The following is an 18,714-nucleotide window of genomic DNA, read 5'->3' on the forward strand; positions in this document are numbered from 1 at the left end:
GGAAAAAAGAACCTAAATCGTCTATTTTGCTGATCAAGTAACATTAAAAAAACCACTAAACGAACTTTGATGCCCATGAAATTTTAATGGCTATGGGATAAGGCGAAGTAGATAAACCAGTAATGATGTAAAATGACCATAATGCCCCTATAGTAAAATACATTTGATACATGACCCAAATGACTTCCAAATATTATGAAACTTCCTTATTTTAACAAAAATCTTGTCTCTCTATACCATCATTTGTCTCTCTATACCACCACTCGGAATCCACAGATTCATTGGACAACGCATGAGTTGTAAAAACTAATATTCTTATGTCTTTAAGGGTCCTTTGAGATATTTTAAGTCCAAACACCTTCCAAATGACCCAATATAGAACGTAAAAGTTTACCTAATATTTCAAGAAGATTGAATCAAATTTAGAACCTAAACCGAGTTGGGGTATAAGTTAAGATTTGAGGAATAATACAAGACTACTCCTAATGACCCTCTAGCCAAGACCCGTGATCTTTCTAGAATGTTCAAGAGCATGTTATGATCTTTATGATATTTTAAATGACTCATGCATGGTATACCAATGATCTTTTTAGGGCTTAATAAAGTAAGTCAAGACTTATGCCACAAGAATAACTCTTGGAGCAAGAACTTAAAAACCCAAGAAACTAAGAAGAGAGTTGTAAAAGATAAAAACCAAGAAAAAGTACCCACGCAGTCTCTAGGTCCACTAAGACAAGAAAAATGTTAGGCATCACTCAGGAATAAAGGACCAAGGTCCTAAGACTCAGAAACCCAAGAACCCCTAAAACTCCTACCATACAACATGTTCATGACTTAGACTACATCGCTTAGAATTTAAGAAGCCTTGGATGTAGATTTTCACGTGACATCACTTGGAACATGGTAAGTCCTAATTTTATGAAAGCATTCTGCCGCCATTCTTTTCGCCTCTGGTTTTCGAAAACTTGTCGATACAACAACGCAACACTGCTTGTTCTTGGCAACTACAGCGGTCGTAAACCAAATATAAAACCGAAACTCCATTGACAATCTGAAATTCCACCAAATCCCTCTTTAACAAATGGATATTGCCTTCAAATCTTCGAGGTTTCTTCCCCTCAACAAGATACCCACTACGCGCATCGTTTCCCCACGTCCTTGTACCATTTCCGTCTTCCAATCCAAGCGCTTTGCTCCGATTGCCGCCCTTACAGCCTCCCCTGCTGCTGGATTGTCCGAAACATTCAACAAATTGAGAGAGCAGGGCAAGGTAAATGTCTCTTTCTACTGTTGATGGAATTGATTACGGAGAATAATTTGATAGAAAATTAAAAGTATTAGGAACTGATTGGTTCTATCTGCTACTTTGTTTGTGGTCTGATGGGATTTTTCCATTGATCAACGTTGTTCTTACTGCATGCATGTTTTAAAGGTCGCATTGATCCCCTACATCACTGCTGGGGATCCTGATCTTTCAACCACGGCTGAGGCATTGAAGGTGCTTTCCACCTGTGGATCGGATATAATTGAACTTGGGGTTCCATATTCGGATCCCTTGGCAGATGGTCCTGTTATACAGGTTTTTTTTTTAATTCTTTTTTTCCTTCCATTTCTCCATTTTTAATCTATTGTTCCTTACTCAGCTGTTTTATGAATGTTTTTCTGTAGGCTGCAGCCACTCGGGCCTTGGTTAGGGAGACAAACTTTAATGCAATCATTTCTATGCTGAAGGGGGTAATATTGTTGTAAATAATATCAGCTTCTTTTCCACTTCCACTTTTTGCTCTTAAATTATTTGATGCAATTGAAAGAATAGCCTAAACTTATTTCGTTAGCTATGTCTAGAATGACTTGCAGTATGCAGATCTGTTATTGAGTGTAGCAACGAAATCATTTAGATGATAATGCATTTAAACAGGCTCTAAAGCTTTGTACTCAATTTGTTAGGAAACTGGGAGTTTACATGTTTTTTATTTTTTGCACATGGCATCTTCAAATCAAATGTCTATGGAACTATGTTACCAGTTCTATGTGGTCAGTCCTTTAGCCCTTCATTCATGAAACTGAGTTTAACATGTTTCAATTTGTTTCTGGCTGGTCAGGTAATTCCTGAACTATCTTGTCCAGTTTCCCTTTTTTCATATTACAACCCTATTCTTAAACGTGGTATTGAGAACTTCATGATGACAATTAGAGATGCTGGTGTACGAGGTAATTTAACAAGCTCGACAAATCTTCTTCTATTAAATTAGATTTTTTTTTTTTTTTCGGATTAATATAATTCTGTCCTGCTTCCAAGATGACGTGCTAAAGGCTAGGCCAATAGTTAATTGATTCAAATGCTAGTTGGTCTTTGCTACAACTTGCATATAAATACTGTATTTAAAGCATCTTTATCCCAGTGAATGGAATGAAGTTGAAAAGTTTGGTTTGGATGCCTAATCACTCGTTGCTAAAAGAACATGGTATTTGGAGATCCTTTTTTAAAATTTGTTTTCATTGTGCACTTTATGGGAGGTTCTACTTCAATTGAGCTTGTGTAATTCCTAAATTTCCAGATTTGGTATTTGGAACAATTCCTTGTTTCGTATGGGACGTTTAGTGTACGGGTTCAATGTCTTAAGCTTGGAAGTGTAGTGGAGGGTTTACAAAACTTGTGGTTAGGTGCGGTTTTATAGGAAGCCAAAACTGAGGCAAACATGTGTGCAAGTTTCATGAGCCCAAGTCTAGGAAAACTATGTTTAGGGGTCAAGTTTTAGTAGTCTAGAAATTCGGACCATGAATTTAGGAAAATTGTGTTTGGGGTATATGTTTTAGAAGCTAGCGAATATGAAATGCAACGTGAGTTTTGGTTAGAGTTGTAATAGTTCAAGCCCACTGCTAGGAGATATTGTCTGCTTTGGCCTATTACGTATCGCTCCGTTAGCCTCACGATTTTAAAACGCGTCTGTTAGGGAGAGGTTTCCACACCCTTATTAGGAATGTTTCGTTCCCCTCTCTAACCGATATGGGATCTCACAATCCACCCCTCTTGAGGGCCCAACATCTTCGTTGGCTAGCTCTGATACCATTTGTAACCGCCCAAGCCCATCGCTAGCAGATATTGTCCGTTTTGGCCCGTTACATATCGTTGTCAGTCTCACGGTTTAAAACGCGTTTGTTAGGGAGAGGTTTCCACACTCTTATAAGGAATCCTTCGTTCCCCTCTCCAACCGATGTGGGATCTCACAAGAGTTCTAGTTGATTTAAGGATAGGAAAACAAAGGAAGAGAGAGAAAGGGAGAGAGAAAGAAGGGAAAATGAGGGGTTGGGATTTGGGGGACAGAAGGGGCGGAACGTTGAGGAAAGGAGGGAGAAGCGGGGATGGGTAACTATTTATGAAGTTTTGGGCATTCAAGTTTAGGGTCAGGTTGCTGGTTAGGTGGCAGCGGCTTGAGCAAGAGGCTACTACTCAAGCCTGTTCCCGTCAACATGTGTTGGACTTAAACTCATCCTAAGCTCAACCCCCTCCATGAGCAATAAATGGGCAAACACGTTGGAACATTATATGTGTCTATTTCGATTCACCATTGATCATTGAACTAGTCAATCAGCTACATGATTGTTATTCAAGCTCCTATAATATAACGGTTGAAAAGAATATGTCAATACTCCTAATATTAGGTGGGTAGGGATGCTTGAATTCTTTATAAAATGGGAATATTGCATTTAAAGCTGTACAGAGTATTGCATGAGTTGTTAGTATATTATTACGTTGGATAAATTATCATCCCAAAGGTCGATGGTTCAACTCCCACCCTAACAATCGTTGAACTCAAAATATATTATTACGTGTTATGTACAGAATTTTTACTTAGATTTTCTTGGTTTACAAAGTTCTATGGAAAATGTGTAACCTTTCTCAACCTTGGGTTTCTGAACATGTTTGTGGTCATATTGCACTTTCTTGCAGGGCTTGTTGTTCCAGATGTTCCTCTTGAGGAGACTGCAGTTTTGAGAGAGGAAGCTGTGAAGTACAATATTGAACTGGTGATATTTTTTCTCATAATGGTTTTATAGATTTTGTAAATCATTTTCTAGTTTTTTAGGTTTTGATATTTATGTAGTAGGACTTAATGTTTGGAGTAGATCTCTCAGCTTTCATAAAGCAATACTAAACAAAAGGTCCGTTGAGCGCCGAGCCAAGCCTTTTCCGCCCGCCTTCCATTTCCCTGCTTGAGACCATTTTTTATTAGCCCAGTCATGAACCACCCTGGTTAGAGCCATGGTTAACTACTTTACTTACTTGAGGTTCTTTCTCGTAAGTGGTACACCCTTCTTTGTTTTCCAAGAAGATTAGATCATTAAAAAAAGGAAGTTTGCTGGGGTGTACGTTTTGCTTCATTTCAAAGGATATTTTATCAATAAGCCAGGAGAGAGATGGAACTGTGATTTCGCTTAAGATATTGGACTCTCTTCTCTAGACCTCTGGAACATTGCCTAGCATATGAAATATTCCATGGTTCTTGATAACTGCTTCACTGCAGTGGTAAAGATAGTTTTATTATAGTTAAATTACAAATTTAGACTTTGACATGAACGTTTACAATTTCAAATCTAGTCCTTTAACTTTTGAATTTTTTAAAATTCTTGGATCTACCTGACACAAAATTAAAAGTTTGGGTTTCATTAGACATTAAATTGGAATATATATATATAGAATAGATGTGACGCCTGAGTAAAATAGGAGTACATGAATGAACAGAGACCACATTTGAATGAGAGTGATCCTGATGATAGAATTCTTGACAAATGTTTAAAAGAATTGAAGTTACTACCTATACAAACAAGTGGCGGCTCAATCATAGGACCTCAAAGTTAAGCGTGCTCTACTTGAAACAATTCTAGTTGGGTGACCTCCTAGGAATTTTCCTAAAAAACATGTGAATGAGAACAAAGGACCCGTGTTGGTTTGTGGAAATAGTAGTATTCACTCTTTAAAACGACAAACAGGTAATGTGGTCATGTCGCAGGGGATGTAGGGGAATGCTAGAACAATAAGGTGTCGAATCCATATTTCAAGTCCTTATCCGAATCTTGGGCATAGAGCATTACAATAGATCAATGACTTTTTTAAAATTTTGAATTTTCAAGGACTTATTAGTAACAAAATTGGAAGTGTAAGGACCATTAGAACTAAAAGTTTAGGGACCGATGCACTTTTGAAACTTCAGAGACCAAATAGACAAATCTCAGAGTTGAAGAACTAAACTTGTGATTGAACCCTGAACCCGAAGAAAAAATCTTCGGGAGCGGATATGAGAATAAACTTTGTTAATCACATGAATGATTAGCTGCTAATGCAGAAAACAGTTGCCTTGAATGCTAGAAATTAATTATATGAATCAATTGTTCAACTATACTAACCTGCATCCTTTTTCTATTGTCTCTAGGAGTAGAACCAACTTAATAAGGAAACGTATAGCCAATCCCTTGACTCATTCTTGTTATATTCACTTTTTCTATAAGATAATCGCTCGTTTAACCTTGAGTTGATTGCTTGTTCTTATTTATTTTATATTGTTCTTTTACATTGCTAAAGGTACTCTTAACTACACCAACCACGCCAAAAGATAGGATGAAAAACATCGTTGAAGCTTCAGAAGGATTTGTATATCTTGTAAGGCCTTTCTGTTTTCTATGCATTTATATGCTCTAACTTTTGATTTTTTGTCATCTCATTGGTGCCTCGGTGCCATTCATAAAAAGATGAAATTTAGTGGGTTTCTTTCTTTTTTGGATTTAGTATTTAAAAATTAACTCAATTCCACTCATATTTCTATAACAAAATCAGAAGAAAGGTGTTCATATTGAAGTTCTTTCTTCCAATTATTTTGCCAGTATTATGGCTGCATATCTAGTGTGTTCCAAGATTCATTTTCAGAATGATATTAACAATGTGGGTGCCAATGAGACTTATCCTTTGTCATATTCCTACAAAGTGACATGCTAGAAAGTTGAGAAAGTTTAGACATCCAAGTTCGACCCTTATTTGTACAAGATCATTACCAAAGTTGTAGCTAAAAGACTTGAAAAGTTTCTTCCAAACTCGATATTCAATTTCGAAAACCTTTCATTGGGGAGAACAAATCATTGATGGGAGTATATTGTTTTGGCTGTCTTCACATACAAACAGAATTATAGATAGCCCAGAAAGAAAGAGCATGGATTTCGACGAAAAAATAATCATCTCTGTTAAGGGTTAAGGATTGTTGGGAAGGAGTCCCACCTGGGTTAATTAAGGGATGTTCATGAGTTTATAAATAAAGAATACATCTCCATCGGTATGAGGCCTTTTGGGGAAACTAAAAAAAAAGTCATGAGAGCTTATGCTCAAAGTAGACAAAACCATACCATTGTGGAGAGTCGTGATTCCTAACATGGTAGCAGAGCCATGCCCTTAACTTTTTCATGTCAATAGAATCCTCAAATGTCGAACAAAGAAGTTGTGAGCCTCGAAAGTGTAGTCAAAAGTGACTCAAGTGTCGAATAAAAGATGTACTTTGTTCGAGGACTCCAGAGAAGGGAGTCTAGCCTCGATTAAGGAGAGGTGGTTCGAGAGCTCCATAGGCCTCAGGAGAGGCTCTATAGTGTACTACTTTGTTCGAGGGGAGGATTGTTGAGCATTGTTGGGAGGGAGTCCCACATTGGCTAATTAAGGGACCAATAAGGTTTGAACATGAGTTTATAAATAAGGAATACATCTCCATTGGTATTAGGCCTTTTGGAGAAACCAAAAGCAAAACTATGAGAGCTTTTGATCAAAGTGGACAATATCATGCTATTGTGGATGGTCGTGATTCCTAACAATCTCAATCTCCTCGGTGATTATGAATTAACGTTTCATTGTCAAATTAGAATTCCATTGTCATCTGTCCGGATTGCAATATGAAATCTGTTGTCATTCAAACTATAGGTGAGCTCTGTTGGAGTTACCGGTGCCCGCACATCAGTCAGTGGTAGAGTTCAATCTCTCCTTGAGGAAATTAAAGAGGTATGTCTGCTTAATAATGAATCCATGAAATGTACCTGAAATCTGTTGATGTTTTAAAAGGCATTGATTTGCAACTTAGAGGCCTCACATTCTGCTATCCACCACAGGTTACGGAAAAACCAGTTGCAGTTGGTTTTGGTATATCAAAACCTGAGCACGTGAAACAGGTAAAGAACTTGATCACATACCATAACATCCAATCAATTGTACAATATAATTGATATGTTGCTGTGTTCATAGGTGGCTGGCTGGGGGGCAGATGGTGTTATTGTTGGTAGTGCTATGGTGAAGCTGTTGGGTGAAGCCCAGTCCCCTGAGGAGGGTTTGAAGGAGCTTGAAACCTTCACCAAATCCTTAAAATCTGCACTCTCTTGATTGAATAACGGAGGGCTGTTTCTTTCATCTATAAACAGGTGCTCAAAATTACTCTTCAAAGATTTCCCTTTTCTTTTAACAGTCAATAAAAATGTCAGCTCATATTTTCTTTGAAGGTATTTGTCAATAATATCATGAGCAAATTTTCTATTATTTTTCTTGGTAGCCAATGGATGATTGCCTGATTAATCAGTGTCTCCGATTGCCTTCTCTTTAAGCTCCATATCAGAATAATTATACCTCAGAAGATCCAATGAAACATGACATTTTCTATGAGTTTGGATAATATGTGAAGACATTTATGGTTTCTATTAAGGGTTCTTCTTTAATACTATGTAATTTCTCCCGCTCCTCAAAAGCCTACGGGAATGGAGTTATGCTCCCACATCCATAGCATGAGTAGTTAAAGCAAGGGAATGATTTGAAATTTGAGTTATTATTTCGTGCCTAAGACCTGCTAATCGACAGTTAGAATCATATCCTTCGAGGGCACCTAGTTCAAAGAGGGTTCCTCCTTACATCAACTCGTAGTGGAAAAAATAGAAAGAAGGATGCAAGGTAGCTTGCTTCTCTTTCCCTCCCCTATAAGTTAATCTCATCCACATAAATACATGGATTTTTCAGTTCTAAAAAGGGCGTCAATCCTGCTATCCCGATTAGAAAGTAAAGTAGACCCTCAATCCTGCTATCCCGATTAGAAAGTAAAGTAGACCCTTTCGGAGCCGACTCTACTTCAACCACAACTTCAAAGAGACTTTGGCTAAAAATTAGGTTCAACCAGCGCTGTTATAATATAGTTTTACTACCAAACACAATTTAGAAATAACGAAAACATATTTAGAAATAACGAAAACCAAAACATGGAACGCAACTCGATTTTGGGAAATAATAATTAGAGAGTATACTATGGAAAAGGAAGTGAATTGTGAAATATAACTCAAAGAAATTTTAGAAATTTTAGACCATGAATTAAAATAACTCTTCCTTAAAACACCCCTAATAAAAATAATATTATATATAAACATTTGAGGACTCTATCCATACAAAGTTTAGAAGTCTAACACATGACCATTATGAAGTTTCGAGAAATAGTTTTGCAAAAGTTTAAACTTGAAATTGATGTAAAAAATCGAATAGATTGGTGACATCAATTTAACAATCGAGAAATAATTTTGCAAAAGTTTAAACTTGAAATTGATGTAAAAATCGAATAGATTGGTGACATCAATTTAACAATCAGGTAAGTGACCTTACGGTTGGAGTTAACAAATTGATTGATGTATGATGGTGTATGCCCGTGGCTCATGCATGTACCATATTAATTATGTGATGCTTTTATGCTCTTTGCGTTGTCATGTGATGTATGTCATGTCACATGATATCCATTACTGTAACGACCCGACTTATCATATAAGTAGCGGTCAGGGCCGTTACGAAAAATAATATGATTTATTTGAAAAAGAATGAAAACCATAAAAAACGATCTTTTATTAAAAATAAGTGCGGGTACCCCTTTAAAAGATTTAAAAAACAATACCCCTAAAGATATTCAAAACAAAATAGGAAATTTAATGCGGGTATCCCTTTAAAAGATTTAAAAAACAATGCCCCTAAAATTTAATGCGGGTATCCCTTTAAAAGATTTAAAAAACAATGCCCGTAAGTATATTCAAAACAAAGTAGGAAATTTAAAATTAAAAGGAAATCAAAGATATTGGTGTGACCGCCTAGTTCCGGCGTCCATAACATATTTCCTTTTGATTTTAAATTTCCTACTTTGTTTTGAATATCTTTAGACGACATTTTTTTTTAAATTTTTAAAGGGTACCCTACACTTGATTTCTAATAAATGATCATTTTTTTCATGGTTTTAATTCTTTTCTAAATAAATTACATTATTTTTTGTAACGGCCTTGACCGCTACTTATATGATAAGTCGGGTCGTTACAAATGGTATCAGAGCCAGACATCGGACGATGTGCCAGCCTTCTCGTTGTTCCTCGAAAGGGGGTAGACACGAGGCAGTGTGCTAGTAAGGACGTTGGGCCCCAAAAGGAGGTGGATTTGGGGGCGGTCCCACATCGACTGGGGGAAGGAAAGAGTGACAGCGAGGACGCTGGGCCCCGAAGGGGGGTGAACTGTGATGTCCCACATTGGTTGGGGAGGAGAACAAACCACCATTATTTATAAGGGTGTGGAAACCTCCTAGCAGACGTGTTTGAAAGCCTTGCCTTGAGGGCAAGCCCGAAAGGGAAAGCCCAAAGAGGACAATATCTGCTAGCGGTGGATCTGGGTCCTTACAATATATTGTAAGGCCAATGTTTTGGGCCCATGGCCCAATAACAAAATAAGAGTTATAAAAAATAAGCCCTAGGGTTCAGCATGGCAGCCAAACCCTTAGCCAGCCACAGTCGCGGCTCTTCCTTCTTTCTGTTGCCACTGGCCACTCTTCCTTCTTACTGACGCAACCCGCCGCCCTTCTCTCTTTTTCACTTTTCTTCCTTAAGCCGTTGCCACCCAACGCTCACGGTTTCGCAACCGACTGTTTCCCACACCACTCCGTGCCGCTTCCCACATCAGAAAAATCCCGCCCAGCACCCACATTGCCGCCGTGAGGGAACGTCATCGTCGTTGCCAGATCCGACATCAAAAGGATTAAACGCAACAAAGATTCAACGCCTACATAGGAAGAAGGTTCAGTTTGAGGGGAGTTGGACCAACGTTGATTAGGAAAGGCCAAGAAAGCAGATTCTCTGGTAAGGGACACGCCTATTGAAACTAAACGTTTTGTTTTTTTGAAAAATGGGTCAAACAGACTTGTCCTATGGCTAGGTGCTGTGTAATCTGATTGCCGAGTGTAATTTGATTGCTGTGTGTGTAATCTGATCGCTCTAGGTAATCTGATCGCTCTGGGTAATTGTGTGTAACCTGATTGTTGTGTAACCTGATTGTGGTGTAATATGGTTAGGTTGTGTTGTTGTGTAACCTGATTGTTGTGTAATATGGTTAGGTTGTGTTGTTGTGTATCCTGGTTGTTGTGTATCCTGGTTGTTGTGTATCCTGGTTGTTGTGGAACCTGGTTGTTGTGGAACCTGATTGTTGTGGAACCTGATTGTTGTGGAACCTGATTGTTGTGGAACCTGATTGTGGTGGAACCTGATTGTGGTGTAATATGGTTAGGTTGTGTAGTCGGTATAGGTATCTATTGCCGGCATATTGTGCTTGTAGGTAGCCACGGTTAAGGTTAGGTTGTGTTGTTGTGTAACTTGATTGTTGTGGAATCTGATTGTGGTGTAATCTGGTTAGGTTGTGTAGTCGGGATAGGTGTCTATTGCCAGTATATTGTGCTTGTAGGTAGCCACGGTTAAGGGGTTTGTGGTAATAGTTACACGCTGTGTTTCGGGTAACTAGCCACCAATAGTCACCTTTGGGATGATTCTAGAAAACAATTATCCAAGCAGGGTTACACGCACGCTGTGTGTTTTCGGGTAACCAGGGTAACCAGCCGTTGATAGTCAATTGGAGGAAATAAGGAGGTGAGGTCCTTGTGGTAATGGTTACACGCTGTGTGTTTCGGGTAACCAACTAGGAATAACCACTTTAAAAAGTAAAGTTGAGGTTGTGGTGGCAATAATCACCTGCTGTTGTGGTGGCAATAATCACCTGCTGTTGTGGTGGCAATAATCACCTGCTGTTGTGGTGGCAATAATCACCTGCTGCTTGTTTTGGTACGCTAACAACCATATGAGTAGCGGTTAGGGACTTTACGAAAAATAATGTGATTTATTTGGAAAGAATGAAAATCATGAAAAACGATCATTTATTAGAAATCAAGTGCGGAGTACCCGTTTAAAAATTTAAAAAACAATGTCACCTAAAGATTTTCAAAATAAAGTAGAAATTTAAAATCAAAAGGAAATCAAAGATATTCCAAACAAAGCAGGAAGCCTAAAGATATTCAAAACAGATATTCAAAACAAAGGAAATTTAAAATCTAAGGGAATCTGGTGTAACCGCCTAGTTTCACGAACTCGCGTCCACAACATAGTTTAAATTAATAACAAAAGTGCGAAAACGTCTCTCCCACAAATGAGACTATAAAAAAAAAAACATAAAATTTCTTGAATCGCCACGTGACTGACTTTGGCATCCTACTCGTCACCTCCGTGCCACAGCTTCGCTTGAAAAATCATTTTAAAAACAGAATGAGTATATAAATACTTAGTAAGGAACTCCCTTATTGGGGTCAACATATAAATCGTCATAAGGCGATCAACCAAAACATGCCACAGGTGATTATTGCCACCACAACCTCAACGCCATCTTTACTCCTTAAAGTGGTTATTTCTAGTTGGTTACCCGAAACACACAGCGTGTAACCATTACCACAAGGACCTCGGACCTCACCTTATTTCCTCTAATTGACTATTAATGACTGATTACCCGAAAACATTACCCGAAACCACACAGCGTGTAACCCTTACCTGGATAGTCGTTTTCTAGAATCACCCCAAAAGTGACTATTGGTGGCTAGTTACCTGAAACACACAGCGTGTAACTATTACCACAAACCCCTTAGCCGTGGCTACCTATAAGCACAATATGCCGGCAATAGACATCTATCCACCTATCCTGACTACACAACCTAACCATATTACACCATAATCAGATTACACATCAACACAACCTAACCATATTACACCACAATCAAATTCCACAACAATCAGGTTACACACAGCGATCAGATTACCCAGAGCAATCAGATTACACACATAGCAATCAGATTACACACACAGCAATCAGATTACCCACACAGTGATCAGATTACACTCGGCAATCAGATTACACAACACCTAGCCATAGGACAATTCTGTTCGACCCATTTTTCAAAAAGACAACATTTAGTTTCAATAGGCGTGTCCCTTGAGGACTGCCTTCTTGGCCTTTTCTAATCAACGACGGTCCGACTCCCCTCGAACTGAGCCTTCTTCCTACATAGGCGTTGAATCTTTGCTGTGTTTAATCCTCTTGATGTGGAATATGGCAACGACGATGGCGTTCCCTCGCGGCGGCGATGTGGGTGCTGGGCGGGAGTTTTCTGATGTGGGAAGGGGCATGGAGTGGTGTGGGAAACAGTCGGCTGCGGGACCGTGAGCGTTGGGTGGCAGCGGCTTAAGGAAGAAAAGTGAAAAAGAGAGAAGGGCGGCGGGCGGCAGTAAGAAGGAAGAGCGGCCAGCAGCGGCAGAAAGAAGGAAGAGCGGCGAGCGGTGGCTGGCTAAGGGTTTGGCTGCCATGCTGAACCCTAAGGCTTATTTTTTTATAACTCTTATTTAGTTATTGGACCATGGGCCCAAAACGTGGGCCTTACAATTACACTATATTATGAATGAAATGAAATGTCATGTATAAATTGTTACGTCTTACCATGTAAAGTTATGTGATGGATTACGTGATGTTTGTCATGTATACAAGATGCATATATGAAATATGTTATCGAGGAAAGGAGAAATGAAATAAATGGTATGTTAGGAATGAAAATTGCATGTATGTATGTCATGTGCATCGAGATACTTTTTCGTTATGTTACGCGTATCTTCGATATTTATGTTCGCCATGATATCATGCAGGATCTTTTCTTTTCTGAGTCGTCTAGTAATGTGTAATGCGTTATGTCCGACCAAGTCAGGCCCGGGGGTATGTATATGAGCTCGTCTGGTGGAATCATGTGCTCGTACGTGGGTTATGTGGAGAAGTTTCATGCATTAACCTTGCTCGGAACTGAAAAGAGCCTAAGGTCATGTTATAGTTTTAAAAGATAGGTCTCACTCATTTATTGTGTGTGATTGCATTACTAACCTCAATAGTAGGGTAACTTGCTGGGTATTGCCACGTGCTACCCTTATATTTTTCTAGTAAAGGTAAAGCTCTTATACACGAATAACGGTGAACACTGTAAAGTCCATGAAAGTCAAGACAAGTCATGGTAGGGCAATATAACACATTAAATTTCATTTAGTAGTTGATAGGTGTTTTTAATGCAATTTGTTTTATGTGCAAAGACTATTTTATCTTTATTTTTTTTGTTTTGAATTAAATATAAGTCCATGACGTTATTTTAAAATTATTTATTATGAGTTTCCACGTGTGTATTTCATATAGTGGTGTCACTAATTTAGGGTAAGAAAATTATAGGCGTTACATCTTCCTTTTTTCTCATTATGTCTTACCTTATTCCATATGTTGTAGGTGGATGCTGAACAAAGATATTATACTCCTCAAGTAACGTGCTCGGTGGAAGAAACATGTATTTCTAAATTACATTTAGCCCACAAAATTTTTTATTCGTTCGTTTAATTTGAGATTTTTGTTGTTGTTATAATACACAACCAAATGACTAATTTTAACAATTTTTTTTTTTTTAAAAATGTATGAAGATTAAGTACAAGACAATTGTTGAGATACTCAGACGTGCCTGGAGTGAATTTGGGTGGAATAAAGAGTTCAAGTGCTAGGTATTCAATGCATGGGTTAGGGTAAGATTGCAAATTCATATTGTTCTAAATTTATATTTGACATATGGTCATCCAAATGCAAAAAGCATACACTATTCTCACTTACAGAGATGACATCAAATGTTTTCGAGCAGGTGGAAGAGGATGTTCGATTGGGTTTAGAGGAGTACTACGTCCCAGAACCACCACCATTCGATGCCCTAAAAGAGATGTTGGAAGAGGATATGTCGAAAACGCCAACCAGTAAACATACTAGAATCGAAGAGGAAAAAATGATGGGCGTTGTATGGACACCAATAAATATGCAAACATTTGATTTTGTTCACAAGGACAACTTATGTATTGTGATGTAGAGAGGAGATACTGGTGAGTGAACAACTTCCACCATTTTTTTTTTCTTTTGCTTTGTTTTTGATGAAATTTGGTACATATATGAATTAAATATAATTATTAGTGGAAATCTTTTTCAATTGAATAAGTAAAATAAAATAAAATAAAAAATTAGAGACATAATGCCTAGAAAAATAAAATAAAATCCATGTGGATAATTTGTTGCAATGATATGAGATTGTGGATACAGTTATTTGCTTAAATTTATCTCCAAGGGTTAAAAAAAAATAAGGAAAAAATATGCCATGAAATGGACTTTAGAATTAGATCTTAACACGCTCACGATAAGCGTTATTCATATTTTTCGCCCGACTTTATAGTTTCATTGGATCTTAGGCAAGGTTTGTCTTCGCCAACTACATATCACTTGTGCGGAATCCAAGCTTGTTTGACCACACATACTACCTGCGCGTGCATATTTGATCATCTACGACACAACTAACTTTGATATGAATTCAACTGCTGACCCTTTGCATGTACCCGAAGGACCGATTACAAGAAGCAAGGTTAAGAAGATTCAAGAGGCCTATACATTGCATCTTCAAAAGCTAGCTAGTGTATAGGTTGAAACAAAGTCTTTTGAGCCCAAAAATCTTTATAGCATTAGCATATCAAATCAAGAAGATAATGGAGTGGCTGATATTGGAAAGTAATTAGAAGACTTGCCTTTGGTAGTTGAATTACCAATTAAGGAAATTATTAATGCCTTATTTGCTTCATTTTATATTTAATAGCATTTATTAATAGTTTGTATGAATTGCCTTATATTCTTCAATTTGTATTTAATAGCATTTATTAGCATTTATTAGTGGTTGGTGGCTGAACTTTATTTTGTTAGGGTTATCTTCTGGGCCTATTTAAAGGCATGTAATATTCATGTTTGGGGGATTTTGGTTGAATACAGAAAAAACCTTTGTGTTTTCTTGATACCCTTTTGGTGTTATTCTTTTTCAAACCTTGCTTTAGGTTTGATGTTTAAACCGATTCATTGAATTAGTTTTGATCAAGCTAATTCTGGAGTGAATTGTCTTGGTATCTAAGAGTGACCATCATAGATTCCAAGTTCGATCTAAGAGTCATTCATCTTCTAACCAGCTCTTGGTTGGAATCAATCCGTTAAGTTAGCTTTCTCTGTGAGCGTTTTGCAAGGATTCTAGAAGGACCTCTAGCTTTGCAAAAATCAGCATTGTAGGCGCTTATCAAACTTGCCTCTACACTAGACCAAGTCATTCAGCTCGACCTTGCCTCTACTTGGAGCCAAAGTCTCTCAATGCAACGTCGCATCCTATCGTCTCATCTTGGTTCCCAATTAACATGACCCTCATGTTTTGACGTCATCCCAAGTCACGGGGTGTCGTGTGTCACGGTCATGCCTATCCAGGGCCTGTTGCCCATGGCCGCATGCCCATGACAAGCCAAACCCTTGTCATGTCTTTTCATTCTAGTGTTTTTCCCTTTGTAATTCTAGAGCGTATGACACGTCAAGAAAATCATGTCTAGGCCTGCCAGAACTAAAATGGCCCAGAATGTACTATAGGGGGATATGACTAGTCGTCAACTTCTCCCTACCCAAGGTTATATATGCTAAGCCGTTGTTATCTTTCTCTTGCTTGCTTATATAACGTCTCTTTCTAAAATCTCTCTTTCAAAAATCTCTCTCTCTCCTCGTTTTCTAAAACCTTCTTTTAAAACCGAGGCTAGAGGCTCGACCGTACGTCGCTTGGCCGTAGGCGACGCAAGAACAAATTGGCTTAACTCACTTGTCGCTGGAAAGTGAGTGCCGCACAATCGCTAGTCCGCTGCCTTCGAAAGTGCGATTGTGTCAAGTGGTATCAGAGCTTTGTTAGCTCCGTAACGTCATACAGACCGAAATCATGTCGACGACAAAGTCGACACCCAAAGCACAAGCCGATCGGCTTACGCTAATAGAGGAGGAAATGCTGTTCCTCAAAGAAGTCCCTGACACCCTCCGTTTCTTGGAAACACGGGTGACCGAACTGAGTGAGAAAGTCGTCCAAGTCGACGCAATGGGCAACCGCCTAGATGGGTTGCCAATCGCAGAACTGTTGTTTCGAGTGACCTCGCTCGAAGAAAGAGTTGCTCCTACGAGCAGCCCAAAACCGTCTGATAGTCCGGATAGCTCTGTCGCACACAAAGAGGGACGTGGCGAAGAGTTCGACATACTACAAAACACAATGATGAGTTTGTTCAATGGATTGGCTGATGAATTCAGATCAACAGTCGACGACCTCCAAGAAAGGATGTCCGCCATGAGCACTCGAATTGAAGTTACCATGAAAGCCGTGGAAGGTGTCACGGCTGGACAAACTAGTACAGGATCCAACAAACTAAGGTTCCCAGACCCTAGAGCCTTCAAAGGGAATCGGGACGCCAAAGAGTTGGAGAACTTCATCTTCGACGTCGAACAGTACTTCAAAGCCACAACGGCTTGTACTGACGACAAGAAGGTGACTGTAGCTGCGATGTATCTCGTAGACGACGCCAAACTGTGGTGGCGTACGAAGGTGCAAGACATCGAGGATGGATTGTGCACCATTGACTCATGGGAGGACCTCAAGAGAGAGTTGAGGGAACAATTCCTCCCCGAAAACGCAGGACACATAGCAATGGAGAAAATAGTAGCCCTGAAACACACTGGAAACATACGGGACTACGTCAGACAATTCTCAACCCTGATGCTGGATATCAGGGGTACAGCAGAGAAGGACAAGGTGTTCTTCTTTATAAATGGTCTACAACCGTGGGCCAAAACAAAGATACATGAGAACAGGGTCCAAACCCTAGCTGCCGCAATGGCCTGCGCCGAGAGACTCGTGGACTGTGGGAACGAAGCAGGATCCCAAAGAAGAGCGACGCCAGCCCCAAACAATGGGGGCAAACCATACCGACCACCAGGCCATCGAAATGGAAGCCCCAACAGATCGAATGGATGGACAGATAGACCTCCTCAGAACAATCAAGCGGGGACATCTCGAGGGCCTTACCACCAAAAGAACCACCCGACGACGCCTTTGCAATGCATGCTATGTAAAGGCCCCCACAAGGTATCCTACTGTCCTCATCGGGCCTCTCTCACTGCACTCCAAGTGTCCATCCAAGAGAGCAATGAGGCAAGGGTCGAGACTTTGCTAGACAAGAAAGAAGATCACGACAACCCCCGAATGGGCGCACTCAAATTCTTGTCAGCCCTCCAACGGAAAGTCGAACCGAAGGAGATAATAGAGAAAGGGCTTATGTTCGTAGATGCCACCATAAACTCTCGACTGAGCAAGAGCACTCTGATAGACTCTGGAGCAACCCACAACTTCATTGCTGATCAAGAAGCCAGAAGATTGGGACTCACCATAGGAAAAGACCCGGGGAAAATGAAAGCTGTCAACTCCGAGGCCTTGCCTATTGTGGGAGTTTCCAAAGGAGTCCCCTTCAAAATAGGGGATTGGACTGGAGAGCTAGACCTTGTCGTGGTTCGCATGGACGACTTCGATGTGGTACTTGGGATGGAGTTCCTCCTAGAACACAAAGTCATCCCAATGCCATTGGCAAAATGCTTGGTGATCACCGACCGTAACCCCACAGTAATACCTGCAAGCATCAAGCAACCAGGTAATCTTCGGATGATCTCGGCCATACAGCTGAAAAGGGGACTCGCACGAGAGGAACCTACCTTCATGGCCATACCACTGATAGAAGAGGCAACCACCGAAGAGACTGTCCCAGAGGAAATCAAGGATGTATTAGACAGCTATACCGACATAATGCCAGAGAGTCTACCACAAACACTACCACCTCGTCGAGGCATTGACCACGAAATCGAACTCCTCCCCGGGGTTAAGCCGCCCGCAAAGAATGCATACCGGATGGCTCCACCCGAGCTAGCCGAATTGAGGAAACAACTAGACGAGTTGCTGAAGGCGGGATTCATTCGCCCGGCAAAGGCCCCTTATGGAGCCCCCGTACTATTCCAGAAGAAGAAGGATGGGACGTTGCGTCTGTGCATAGACTATAGAGCCTTAAACAAGGTGACAGTACGCAACAAATATCCTCTGCCGATAATATCCGACTTGTTCGACCAACTTCACGGGGCCAAGTACTTCACGAAATTGGACTTACGATCGGGATATTATCAAGTACGTATTGCCGAAGGGGACGAACCCAAGACGACGTGCGTAACAAGATATGGGGCCTTCGAATTCCTAGTAATGCCCTTTGGCTTGACAAACGCCCCAGCTACGTTCTGCACGTTGATGAACCAGGTTTTCTACGAATACCTGGATCAGTTCGTCATAGTATACCTCGACGACATTGTTGTTTACAGCACAACCCTCGAGGAACACAAAGTGCACTTGAAGTTAGTGTTTGACAAGCTCCGGCAGAACCAGCTGT

The 18,714-nt window shown here is 39.8% G+C and overlaps 1 protein-coding gene across 2 annotated transcripts; it reads left to right on the top strand.

The window, feature by feature from the left end:
• The first annotated feature begins 892 nt into the window (after positions 1-892).
• LOC111791504 (tryptophan synthase alpha chain-like) lies at positions 893-13,059 on the top strand. 2 transcript variants are annotated; one of them, XM_023672878.1, is made up of 10 exons: positions 893-1,270; positions 1,433-1,579; positions 1,669-1,734; positions 2,103-2,211; positions 3,953-4,029; positions 5,582-5,659; positions 6,956-7,033; positions 7,141-7,200; positions 7,274-7,446; positions 13,036-13,059. In XM_023672878.1, the coding sequence occupies exons 1-9, from the start codon at positions 1,082-1,084 to the stop codon at positions 7,406-7,408; spliced, it is 939 nt and encodes a 312-aa protein (XP_023528646.1). In that variant the 5' UTR covers positions 893-1,081; the 3' UTR covers positions 7,409-7,446; positions 13,036-13,059. The 2 variants fall into 2 exon arrangements, with proteins under 2 accessions (XP_023528646.1, XP_023528647.1); XM_023672879.1 differs by lacking the exon at positions 13,036-13,059 and adding an exon at positions 7,575-7,740.
• The last annotated feature ends 5,655 nt before the right edge of the window (positions 13,060-18,714 follow it).

The sequence above is a fragment of the Cucurbita pepo genome, chromosome LG03, assembly GCF_002806865.2.
Source record: "Cucurbita pepo subsp. pepo cultivar mu-cu-16 chromosome LG03, ASM280686v2, whole genome shotgun sequence".
In the NCBI taxonomy this organism is placed as follows: Eukaryota; Viridiplantae; Streptophyta; class Magnoliopsida; order Cucurbitales; family Cucurbitaceae; genus Cucurbita; species Cucurbita pepo.

Coding starts and splice junctions, on each gene's coding strand:
- LOC111791504 (XM_023672878.1), top strand. CDS start 1,082: ATGGATATTGCCTTCAAATCTTCGAGGTTTCTTCCCCTCAACAAGATA. Junction 1,580..1,668: donor CAGATGGTCCTGTTATACAG/GTTTTTTTTTTA, acceptor GTTTTTCTGTAG/GCTGCAGCCACTCGGGCCTT. Junction 4,030..5,581: donor TGAAGTACAATATTGAACTG/GTGATATTTTTT, acceptor ACATTGCTAAAG/GTACTCTTAACTACACCAAC.